The sequence below is a fragment of the Anas acuta genome, chromosome 7, assembly GCF_963932015.1.
Source record: "Anas acuta chromosome 7, bAnaAcu1.1, whole genome shotgun sequence".
NCBI lineage: Eukaryota > Metazoa > Chordata > Aves > Anseriformes > Anatidae > Anas > Anas acuta.
This window is the reverse complement of record NC_088985.1, coordinates 5408371-5420414: the sequence shown is the minus strand read 5'-3', so window position 1 is coordinate 5420414 and position 12044 is coordinate 5408371. Positions and strand designations below refer to the sequence as shown.

General features: G+C 43.3%; 2 protein-coding genes across 8 annotated transcripts in view; one reads left to right on the top strand and one right to left on the bottom strand.

Annotated features, from left to right (window-relative positions):
* The window catches only part of HERC4 (HECT and RLD domain containing E3 ubiquitin protein ligase 4), a 33797-nt gene extending 28254 nt beyond the window's left edge, over window positions 1-5543 (bottom strand). For 2 of the 6 annotated variants that reach the window (XM_068688965.1, XM_068688970.1), the window contains exons 1-4: window positions 5386-5543; window positions 4551-4699; window positions 3038-3324; window positions 143-302 (exon numbers count right to left, since the gene is read on the bottom strand). In XM_068688965.1, the coding sequence (XP_068545066.1) occupies window positions 143-302; window positions 3038-3263 (386 nt within the window). In that variant the 5' untranslated portion in view covers window positions 3264-3324; window positions 4551-4699; window positions 5386-5543. Of the gene's footprint in view, window positions 1-142; window positions 303-3037; window positions 3325-4550; window positions 4700-4862; window positions 5042-5385 lie in introns of those variants that run through there. The other 4 variants (XM_068688967.1, XM_068688968.1, XM_068688966.1 and 1 more) reach the window with 4 other exon arrangements.
* Window positions 5544-9184: 3641 nt separating this feature from the next.
* Window positions 9185-12044, top strand: part of MYPN (myopalladin) — a 73092-nt gene continuing 70232 nt past the window's right edge. The window contains exon 1 of one of the 2 annotated variants that reach the window (XM_068688964.1): window positions 9185-9311. The gene's annotated coding sequence lies outside the window, so the exon portion shown is untranslated. The remainder of the gene's footprint in view (window positions 9312-12044) is intronic. The other variant, XM_068688963.1, reaches the window with a different exon arrangement.

The following is a 12044-nucleotide window of genomic DNA, read 5'->3' as shown; positions in this document are numbered from 1 at the left end:
GTCTGAGGAATGCACATGCCACAGCTAAAATGCTAAAATACACTTCCTAAGCTGTATTTTTAATTTTAAAAGCCTAACCAACATGATGTAAGTACATTTTTTTCAAAGAAAACAACTTTATTATATACTTATTGCTTCTAACCTGGGCACTCTGATGCATTCCTCTGTTCCAGGCAAGCCAAGCTGTCCATCGGTAGCCAGACCCCAGGCATATACCTGACCCTTGTCATTTAGGGCAAGAGTGTGGGCTTCTCCACATGATACAGCTACAATATTTTGGGCATCCAGTGCACCAACATGCTCTAAGAAGACAAGAATAGAAGTTAATTGTTTGTTGTTTCTTCTTGAAAAAAGGCAACTAACAAACTAATATTGTCCATGACAGTTACAGTCATTTGTCTACTAGATACCCATCAAAATGACACTAAAGTAACCCTAGAATTCTACCAAAGTATCTTTAATTTAAAATTATAAACATGCTATCCTAGCAGAAGTTAAATTTGACACCCAACAAAAACCGTTTCTGGAATTAACTCAGAGCAGCAACATACTAAAGTGCACAAAATCCACGGTTTCTGTGGTTTTTAATTGTTTCTTCTAACTTTGCCATCTGAAAATGAGTAAAGAAACTCAGTTATGGTCAAATACACTACTGTCAAATGACTACACGTGTAGACATTATGTAAGTGGAAAACATTCCACCAAAACAAATTAAAATCACTTATTCATTATCAACAACAAAAAAACAACCTGCAAAACAAGGCAGGGCAAATTAAAGACTAAACCTACTGATTTTGCAATTAGCTACACAATGTCCTCTTTATAATGCAAATTACTGTAGAAACAGATCCTAAAGCTTAGTGTTCTGGATATACACTACACACCTCTGAAAAGCAAACACTAAGGTACCTGTGATTTTTCCCAGTAGTCTGCATCAGTACTTTTGAGTACCTTTGAATGTATTTGTTATTAAGCTTATGACTTGTGATCAGAAGTCTAACATTTTCATTTCAGGAACGGTAAATGTGAGAAAATATCATCAGAGCCTGTCATTACAGCTAGAGTTTTCAACAGTTCTGTTAAATAAGAGTCTGCCCGGACATTTTATGTCTGATTTTCCAACATGTATATTCTATTCCTGCCTGAGAATCCCACACCACTGGAAATGCCTGTGTATCATCAATGTAATGCGCTCTGTAAACACAGTGTAGCACAGCCTAAGTCAGTTTCAAACCAGTAGTTAACAATATCTGTAACATAACAGACAATTAGTTTCCAAAACAGAATTAAAAAAGCAGCAGACATAAGTTCATTTTGCTAACAGCTGGTCTTCTTAAAGAGGTTACCCCCCCAGTTTAGCACATTAAGGCCTCCCCAGCTCTGCCAGTGGAAGAAGTCATGTACATGCTTTCCAGTTCAGGCAACACCATGCACATTAGCGCTGATTATCTTCACAGGCTGCTGAAGCAGCCACACTGACTTTGCCTAATATGGATTAAGAAACCAATTCCTGTGGCAAGTAGAGCTTTGAGAGGAGGAAAGAGGTAAGGTAACAGCTAAACAGCACCACTGGTGACACTGAGGGGCAAAGACGAGCAGTCAGTGATAAAAGTATCTTTAGTTAGCAGACATACATCCAAAAAGAACTTCCACCCATTTGCAAAGATAGTGAACCTCTCTTGACTAAAACTATCCCAAAGCATTGACTTCCATCATAACATTCAACAGTATGGTCAGTAATCTCTAATTTAAGAAAAAAATAGAGGAGGACATTACAGCCCTCAAGACTGCTGTCTGAGCACGTTAAAAGAAGATTTATAGTGGGTATTTGCCCATTACATGCAAAAGCTCATGCAGGGCTGTTTTAAAAAACAAAATTACAAGTCCGATTTCTTAGAGTAATTTTTAGATTTAAAAGACAATTCAGCATTATTTCCCAGGTGATAACAAGTGTTCAGAGCAAGTTTGACAAGTTTCTATTCAAGCTCATGAAACAGGGTTATGCAGGATTCAATTCATCAGTTTTAATATGCGCTTACTGCTTCCCAACAGAAATTCAAATCAGTTCTAAACGTTATGTATAAACTACAAGAAAAATCTTTACTTGGCACCAAAATCCAAACTCTGAACAAAGAGCTACTAAAATATTGCATAATAGAGGTACTGTCTTGTTTCCATTTGAACTGTTTGTATCAATTATTGTGCCAACTAACTTGCAAAATTGCAATCGTAGCAATAGAATGAACTCTTACTAAGCCTTTTCAGTTTGCTTACGTGATGCTTTAATACTGTCAGAAGCACTGCTCCATCTCTCAGTAGCTTGCAGATATGACTCACATGCACAGCTCTGAGGAGAGCCCATGTGCACACTCCTCTGCAGTCCTTACAAGATGTTTACCCACTTCTGCTAGCAAACTGCACTAGCAAGGAGCAGAAACACACATATAACACAGGTAGGAATAAGAAAGTCCAAAGAACACTGCGTCCTTCAGGCTTTTCCAAATCCTATTCCTACAACACTTTATATGTGTACAAGTCTTTTATCGAAAGTTTTATTTTTAGTTCTTAAAAAGAGAAAATAAATCACGCTGCTTTAATCAGAACTGCTCTGCATCATATATTGGTCTGTTAAAAATACACAGAATGCTTCTCGACTGTGGCATGCCAAGTATTCATTTCCACCGTACTCCAGTAGCCAAACCCATCTGCCCAGCGCAATGCTAATCCACGTACTGAGGCAGGTCACCTCCCCTCGGGAGGAAAGCCAGCCAACGAGGCCTACACAGCCCCAAGTGCAGGGGTTCCACGCTGGAAGCCAAATCTATCGGCACTGTCCTGCTACATGGCAGGCAAAAGTACAGGGACACAGCCACGTGATCCAAGGGAATGCTTTTAAAGTTTAAAATATGCCCATTCTTGGAAGAACTACTGTGCATACAGTTCCACGCAGGCAAAAACACTGGCAGCCTTGGGCTTGATGTAGCATAATGAAACAAAAGGCACATAATGCTCTGCGATGGATTACTTGTAAACTTACCAGGTCTTTTTCTGGCTTTTTCATGCCCTAGTTGTCCTAAGTCGTTGCATCCACACGTATACACAGTCCCATCATCCAGGACAAAAACAGTGTGTCTCAGTCCACACCCTACATCTCTGACCTTTTTATTTAAGAAAAAGTCACTTTTTCTCGGTTCTAAAACAATCTCTTCATCAATTCCACCCAACCCAAGCTGTCCAAACGATGCATTTCCCCAGCACAACATGTTTATGGTCTTGCTTGCAGATCTTCCAGCTTCGCTTTTCTAGAATTTTCCTTGTGTGTAGCTGTTCAAGAAAAGGAAAATGTAGTTTTTCAGAATTGTCCCCAAAGTTTACCTCCTATATAGCATGTAAACCACACATTCACTTTCAATGTAACCATATATTAAATTAGTGAACAGTTTTCAGAAGGGTGATTTACTTTCTCGGACAATATTTTTTTTGCAGTAAGATGCTTTCCTTCCTATTTCAAATTTCAGTTTTAAGATGTGCAGGTCCTCAGTTTTATCAGTTTGTTTCAAAATTTTTTAATATTATTCACTGTAAAGCTTCTCTAGTTCCTTATCTGGAACTATTTAGATGACAATCACCACCAATTCTAGCCAAACAGAGGAAGAGACCTCAAATGTCTTCTAAGGAAACAGTACAGGCTAGTTAGTTAACATGAGGCCTTGCATGGCTCCAGAAAGCTCTGCATATGGCTTTGACGAGAGCCCCAAAAACAACATTTGACTCACAGCTTGGAAAAAATTGGTCAGCTCTGATCAATCCAGTTACACAACACAAAGAATAAAACAGTGTGTCAATCATTATATTTAAACAAGCATGAGTCAAGTGAACTTACACAGCAAAAGAGAATAAATAGGCTAGCCCCAGTCTTGAAACAGAACACAGGCTAGCGCTTCAGTTACTGCTGCAGTAACAGGAAGTCACACAGGGAGAGTCATCCCTGCTAACTCACATCCCTAACTAACACCTCTAGGCTGCAAGTAACAGTATTTATACTGACAGACTTTGTACCTATTTGGAGAAGATAAAAAGCTACGCTCCCTTTTCATTTTCAGTATTCCAGATGGCAAAGAGCTTACGATGATATTTACTATTACTTGTATCACGCTTCCACAACAGGAAGTTTCCCCATGTTTTCAGAGCAATTTAGGAAATCAGTGCAATACAGTGCAAAATCACTGTAAACTTTCATCTGTGATCATTAGTAGGAAGTCAGCACGAATAACGTAACTTGGAATACAATGCACAACACGTGCACTCAATCTTATATTGCACAGTTCTATAACGTATATAAATTGCCTACATATAAGACTGCTCAGAGAAGCCAGACATCAGTTAGCACCGAAGTGTTACGTAAACCAAAGAACAGCAGAATTCCTGCCAGCACAAGATGAACTATTTTTCTTCGCATAAGTACAGATACAGTAAAAAAGACGTCTCTTGTTATGATCTCACAGAAAACAAACAACCATACAGCTTAAAATATATCGCAGTCTGTTTACCTATCTCAGGAGATGAGGCATGATCAAAATTTCCCTAGCTATATCGTACCACGTTCAGAAGCGGGCATCGAAACGAAGACGTCTTCAGTTAAGACATAGCTATGCAACAGCAACTTTCACAGATCTGTAAGTGCAATACAAGCTTCAACCTGCAATACAAGGAGTTAGGAAAGATGTATGATTACAGTGCTTCAAGACTGATCTCTGTTTGGGGAAAAAAAAATAAAAAAGAGGAAAGTTTCTCCTCTCTGCTTCCCACAGAAGCTTTGTTTGTTTCAAGAGCCAGCACCCAAAAAAGTTTTGTACTTTAACCTTAGATCCCGGCAGCGCTTTCCACTCGCACGCAGTCGCGCCAGCCCCGTCCCCCTGTCAGCTGCAGGCTGCTGACCGCTCCGCGAGGCTTGGTGAGCGGCTCCCGGCGCTGACACCGGGCAGGAGCAGGCAGCCCCCGGCCCGCCCCCCGCCGGCTGGCTGCAGGGAGCGGCAGGCTGTGCCGCCGGCCGCCCGGGGCCCGCAGCTCCCTCAGGGGGGGACGCGCGGCCCGGCCCGGAGCTCGGCGGGGCCCGGTGGGGGCGGCCACGGCGCGGGGCCGGGCCGGGGCCTCCTCCCGCTGCGGCGGGGCGGCGCCGGGCTCCCCGGGGGCTCCCCGGCTGCGAGGCGGCGGCGCCCATAACGGTCCCGGCCGGCCCGCACCTGCCCCGCCGCCCCCCGCCCCGCCCCGCCCCACCGCTGCCCCCGGCCGGTCCCGCCGGCCCCAGCCGCCTCGCGGAGCCCGAAGGCGGCGGCGCTGGAAGCGCGGAGGGGCGGCGGCGCGTCACAACGCGGCGGAACTCACCGGCCGCGCTCCGCCTCGCTGCGCTGCGCTGCGCTCCCCCGCCGCCCGGCCCGGCCCGGCCGCCTCAGGCACCGCGGGCAGCGCTGAGGGCGGGAGCGGCCGCGCCGCGGAGCGCTGACAGGGCCCGGCCGGCGCAGACTGCGCAGGCGCAAGCTCCGCGGGCGGGGCCGCTCCGCCGCCCGGCCTCGTGCTCAGGGGCGGCGGCGGCGGCGCGGCGTGACGTCACGCGGCCCGCGGCCGTTTAACGGGCGGCGCGAGGCTGGGGGCGGCTGAGGGGAGGCGGCCCGGGAGCTGCTCCTGGCGGCGCTGCTCGGGGGCTCTCCGCGCCCCGGGGCGAGGAAGCGGCGCAGCTCCCGGCTGGCGGCGAACGGAGGCGGCGGGCTCGGGGTGTCCGTGCTGCGGGGCCGCACCTGAGGGGCAGGCGTGAAGGCGGGCGGCTGGCGGCAGCGCTCCGGTTAGCGGCGGCAGGGCAGGGCGGGCGCGTTGAAACGCCGCTGTGCGCGGTAACGCAGCACGGGCACCTCCTAGGCTGCTGTGCCGCTTCCCTGGGGTTCTGCTCAGCGCTGGGAGCCCCTGCCCGCCGTGTAGGGGCTGACCCAGCGCCACGCACCGGCTCCTTGCTCGGCGGCCTCTGCGAGCCGCGGGTACGGAGCTCGGCAAGCCCCGAGGGCCGGGCCCGGCCGTGCCCCGCGGTGACGCGCTCACAGACCGCGGTAAGAAAGGCGATAGGGGATGGGGTTGGTAGCGTGTTGCTCCCTGATGGAGAGGGTCTGTTTGCCTCTTTGCCTTTTTCTTTTTTAAAAAAAAAGCAAATAGGATGTCTTGGTCTAGCCATGAGCTGTTCCTTTGTGTACCTACGTAGTTAAGGCTCCACGGGACTCGTGGTTCTAACTGATCAGTAAAGGTCCCGTGCAGAACTGTTAAATCCATCCCTAGAGGAAATGACACAGCTGCATGGCTGACATGGCCTAAGTGATGCAGCAATTACACAGCCTTGTTGGTTAAAGGAGGGATGCAAGCAATTTGCCTTTCCATTCTGCTTGCAAGATTGGAAAGTTAGCAGCAGCTGTTACACATAGCAAACACAGGAAAAGATTTTACTCATTATCTTCTACGCTTCCTTTTTTTCTATATGTCATGGAATGTCCTGAGTTGGAAGGAACCTACAAGGATCACTGAGTCCACCTCCTGGCTCCACACAGGACAACCCAAAAATCAAACTGTGTCTGAGAGCCTTGTCCATCAGGACAGTAACTGTGAATAATTACACCGTGAAGGAGGCTTTAAACATTAAGTCATTCATTGTGCAATGTGTCCTCTGACCAGCATGTGGGGATATGTCCATGTACTTGAAGATAACATTAATATGCCCAGTGCAATTACTATGTATAAAATTATTTTGATAACTGGCCTAACACATTAAATAAAATATGTATTTTCATGCTTTATGTTTCTTATTTAATATAATGTTGTCATACAGATCTCACCTTCCTTGTGTAACACAATTGCTATTTCATTTAATTTTTTTTAGTTCTTAAATCACATTAATGCAAGTAAAACTACACAAATATACCTCTTATAAATGAACTATAACATATATTTTTATTCCACTCACTACCCATCTTGAGAATTTTTTTTTCTGTGCCAAATGAGCCATATCCTGCTTATCTTAATGCCTTGAGAAAGCCCCTTCCTTACTGGGGCTAAAGATATAGATGCAGGGGCGGGGGAAAGGGAGTGCCTGTCACTGCTTGGCCTCCCTGCTGCTCAGTACAACCAACTCTGCATCCATTGGCATCAAATCTGCCAAACTGTGGTTGTGCAGTGCCAGCGGTCAAGGGAACTGTGGGTGAGCCTGCCTGCACCTCACCGTTCCCAATGTCCGTTCTAGTACTCATATTAAATAAATTTAAAAAAAAAAAAAGATTTGGCAGTGATACAAAATCCGGTGAAAGCAAGAAGTGTAAATTTAGTCAACTTCAGGGAAGTGATTTATTTCTCCAAAGTGCCTAGCATAGAGGACTTCTTATTACACTTGCTCAGTCTTCTTATTGATGGTCATAACAAGCAGGAAACTCTTTACAGTTATCCTGCCATTATTAAAATAGCAATGCTTGGTTGCTGGTTGCTGTCAGTATGAGGTTTTTTTAATTTGTACTCCAGTTAATCACCTATTCAGACAACATAAAAATGAAATAAAAAACATATGGAATGTTACCTAATATATACCTTGTGTTTTAATACTGGAAAACATTATTTGGTTAATCTACATGTTCTTTAGACTACTGTGTTATGGAATAAAACCTCTGTATGGTGAATACAGAAATGGACTCTGCTCTCTGCCTCCATTTTCTCCTGGCAACACTCAGTACATAGTTTTTAAACATTAATTCCTCTTTTCAAACCCCTTTGTTTTATACTCTGATATGTCACAGTCTATGGAAAATAGAAATGCGTGTCCAGAACAGCTGATAACATGAAATTAGAGATGTCAGCATTTTGCTGTGAGAAATTGCTAGCCTTTGTGAGAAGCCTTTGTGTGTAGAGCATTCTTGATTAAGACAAAGGAAAGGCTTCAGCATGCAAATAGCCTTACAAATAAGGTATGCACAGACGTTTTTGTGCTGTTTCAGTTTTCCGTTTTATCCTCATATTTTTCACAAGATCAATATTTGAGTGTTAGCAAATTAATGAATGTGCACCTATGTAGGCAGACATAACTCACACATACGCATTTTATACGCTCTGCTACTTTATAGCTGAGCATGTTTTAGTTCTTGCTCTGCCCACCCTGCACATTGTAGTAATTCTAGTGAGCTCAAATGGACATGTGCTTACCCATTTTTTATTAACTGATGGCACTGTAGTGAAAAAAATGAACATTTTTTTTACCGTGAATGTAAATCAGTAAATACTAAATCTAAAATACTGCAAGTTCTGTGTCTAACCTGAGGCATCTAATTAAGGGAGCTTCTCATTAAACGCACAGGAGTCATACCTTCAAATAAGATAAGCAAGAACAAAAGGCTGCAACACCTCATTCCCTTCAACCCCTCAGGCCACAAAATAGCTAAAACAGCCAAAAGAATGCTATTCACAGAATGACAGATGTGAAGAAAATGGAAAAGCAGCGAAGGACAATCATGAATGCTGGACAGGAAGACTACAATGAAGGGAACAACCTGACCTTTGCATTAGGTATGCAGCTCTTGTGCTCACAAACTTCTGCGTGGATCCGATATCCCCAAGCCCACACAAAGAGCAGCTGGGACTCAGAGCAACTACCCCATTGCCTGGCAGTGTGGCAAAAGCCACACAAGTGCCTGGTTGCCTGCAGGTTGGGGATGAAGATGCTGAACATTTTCAAGCATCCCACACAGAGGGCTAGGAGCGCAGCCTTTTCCCGCATGTGACACATTCTCCTCCTATTGCTCTGGTGTTTCACACTATTTCATGAATTTTTCTTATATAAGAATAGAACAGCAAGCTAGGTACTAACTGCACACCAGGAAGTTCCCCTGTAATCTTTTGTTTGTTTGTTTAAGTATGGGATGCTGAGTCACCGACTTCCATGTCATTAAACTGGGCATTTGGTCAGGCTGAAACACCGAACTTTGATTTTTAAGGTGTACTCCTCCAGAAATACAAGATCAACAATTGAGCCAGTTCTGCCCTGCAGAGACCAATTTGAGAACACGCTGAACCTCAGTTTATAAAATAGCAGCTCCAAGTGGTGCCACATGCTGCTGATTCTGACATGACACTGTGTCTTTGCATGGCAGGATGATGAAGCACCCTAAAATTAGCCTTCTTACTATTTCGTAAAGAGCAAGCAGAAAGGTAGCAGCCTGCACTGAGGAGAACAAAGAGGCACAGGAGAGGACCAGAGCTGAGGCTCACACACAGGCAGGTCCCCGCACTTCATGGTGAGCACTCTTGGCTTCTTTGCAAATTTCCATGTTGGATTGTTTAGTGTCCTTTCTTATCCCAACCACAGGGTGACCTGGTTGTGAAAGAAAGGTGATCGTGCAAATGGAAGGGAGGGGGGAGGATCTGTTCTCTCAGAGGGCTTGGGAAACAGCAGAGGAAACAACTAATGGTGAAAACAACACAGATGGTCTTTTTTCTTAAGAGGAATGTATGTGTTGGGGGGACTGGCACTCAATTCACAGAATGAAGCTTGCTAATGGAATAGAACTGGAAACGGAAGAAAAAACAGTACCCATATAGGAACCAGAAATACCACAATAAACCCTCCTCTTTCTGTTGAGCCAGAATGATTTTTTTCCAGACGTTCAGCTCTCTTTTTACTCAATTTTTTGGGCTTTACAAGGAGCAAGATTTGAGAGAAAAATAAAAATAACACATCAAAGCAGAGGGAAGATACGCATGGATGTGTCTGGGTACAAGAGTAAAGGAAAAGGTTTTGGACCAACAAGAAATTTGCAAATAAGGAAAAAAAAAAAAAAAACACTTTAATTTTTGATTTGAGTATCAGAGGGCACAACAGGCAAAACATCGAATGGATGTTAGGGCTAATTGCTAGGAGAGCAGAGGACACAGCATGTGTCTCTAGGAAGCAGAGGATTCAACCATCAGCTCAGTGCAATAGCCTGTGGCTCCGTGCCTACATGATTGTCAGGATGTGCTGTTTTCTCTACTCCCATGGTAGAATAAGAAGAATAAATGGGAATAAAATAATTAACTTGGAGGCATAAACTGTGACCAGTATGTTCAAATTATATGCTGCTACTTCTGTTGGGAGTTTGCTTTCGATAATATGGGACTGTTTCGTAACAGATATTTATGTTTGGTAAAGGATGTTGGACAGTACTCTGTAGTTTTCATGATTTAGTTCAGGATAAGACTCATGATTTCACATGTATTACTGAAACCCAGAGGGGCATGATACTTTAAGATCTATTTTGGTGCAGTTAGCAACTGATATTTGGTATAGCATGGACTGAAATGTGTTGCCAAAATGGTAGAGAACCTGTGCCACTTGTATCAACTACAGTGTAGGAGATCTCTGTTCAAAACATGGATTAAATTTTCATAGTGGATGAAGATTCTTGGACAGGTGGAAAATTAGATTTTTCTTTCAGAGGTTGTTAAGGGGCTCCACAGAAATTATATGTGAGCAGTCAGAGATTGGAGTCCTAGGGAGAACTTAACTCTGAATTTCGTATGATGTAAGTCTCAACCTTACTACTGGAACAGAAGAGTTCCAAAAATTTTCACATCATTTTGGAGAGAGAAGCAAAGTAAATTGCATAAGATGAGCAATCAAATCCTCATAACTATGTGAAAAAATGGGATTGCTATTGCTTCCCTGTGCATAATTCATATGCAGATAAACTTAATGGCTGCTCATGTTTCTGGAGATCTTGCACCCCGATACTTAATAAGCTACCATTTAGGAAGGAAAATTGCTGCAGACTAGCGATCTTTTGTTTCTATTTAATAACATTGGACTTGTGCAAAATGCTGACAATTTTGTTTTTGATTTTTAATGAGTGATTTAGAGAATCTTATTTCCCTCCACAAAATCTTAGTACAATGTATTTAGAAGACTGTTTCTTTGTTTATTTGGTCTGTCAGCATTAAAAAATGGCTTCAATTTAAAACTTCACACTTGTAAGGGGAGGCCAAAGCAACTATATATCATTTTCAAGCAGAAACAGTTGAGCAGCCACCTGTGCCAAACCTCCATTGCATTTAGCTGGCATTTTTTTCTTGGATAAGGAGCATGGTATCAGTGATTAATCACCCATGTCTGATTGATGAAGATTTTCCTGTCATTAATGTCAACAAGTCACTAGGACACCACTAAATATGATCATTGATCCCAAAGAGAAATGATTGTTTGAGGAATACTGGATAGTCCCCACTTAACACATGTTAAATGGGGGGGGGGGGGGGGGGGGGAGAGGGGGGAGAGGAAGTAAGTTATTTACAAAAGTATTTCCTTAGTTTCACAAAAGAACCATACAGGGTTACCTCCAGCTTCTTAGCAGGGTTCTAGAGCAGAAAAAATGACCCTTAAACATACATAGACATAAATTTGAGTAAACCTAGGGCTTGGATCTATGGAGATTCAAGAGGGATTACTCCTGAGACCCTCTTAGGAAAAGACACGGCATTTCCATGAAACTGAGACATAGCAGCTTCTGTACACCCCAGTGGAGACATCCAAAACCATACAGATTGTCAGCAGGAGTCAGTTTGAAACTCCGATTTCATCACAAAACACTTCCACAATATTTTTTAGCTTGTAAACTTGTAGAACTTTTAGCTTTTTAGACTTGTAAAAAATATTGTACCCAACATAATAAAACTTTTGTAAATACAAACAATTCAATATGAACAATATTACAATACTATAATTGCTGATAATCTTGAGGCAGACTCAGACAGCTGAACACTCTTTAACAAACAGTATAAACATTACAAAATAAATTGTTTTCAGTAGAACTTCTTTTAAATAAAATGAATGAAAGTAATGTTTAATAATTAATGCTTATTTGACCTGATGACCAAGTGGTTATTTTGTAGTAAACAATAGTAGGACTAAAAATCACTTTTCCTGCAAAGCGAATGACACGTAATCTTTGTATTTTTTCCTGGCTTCTTGTTCAAGTTTGAGCCTCAAAATAGTT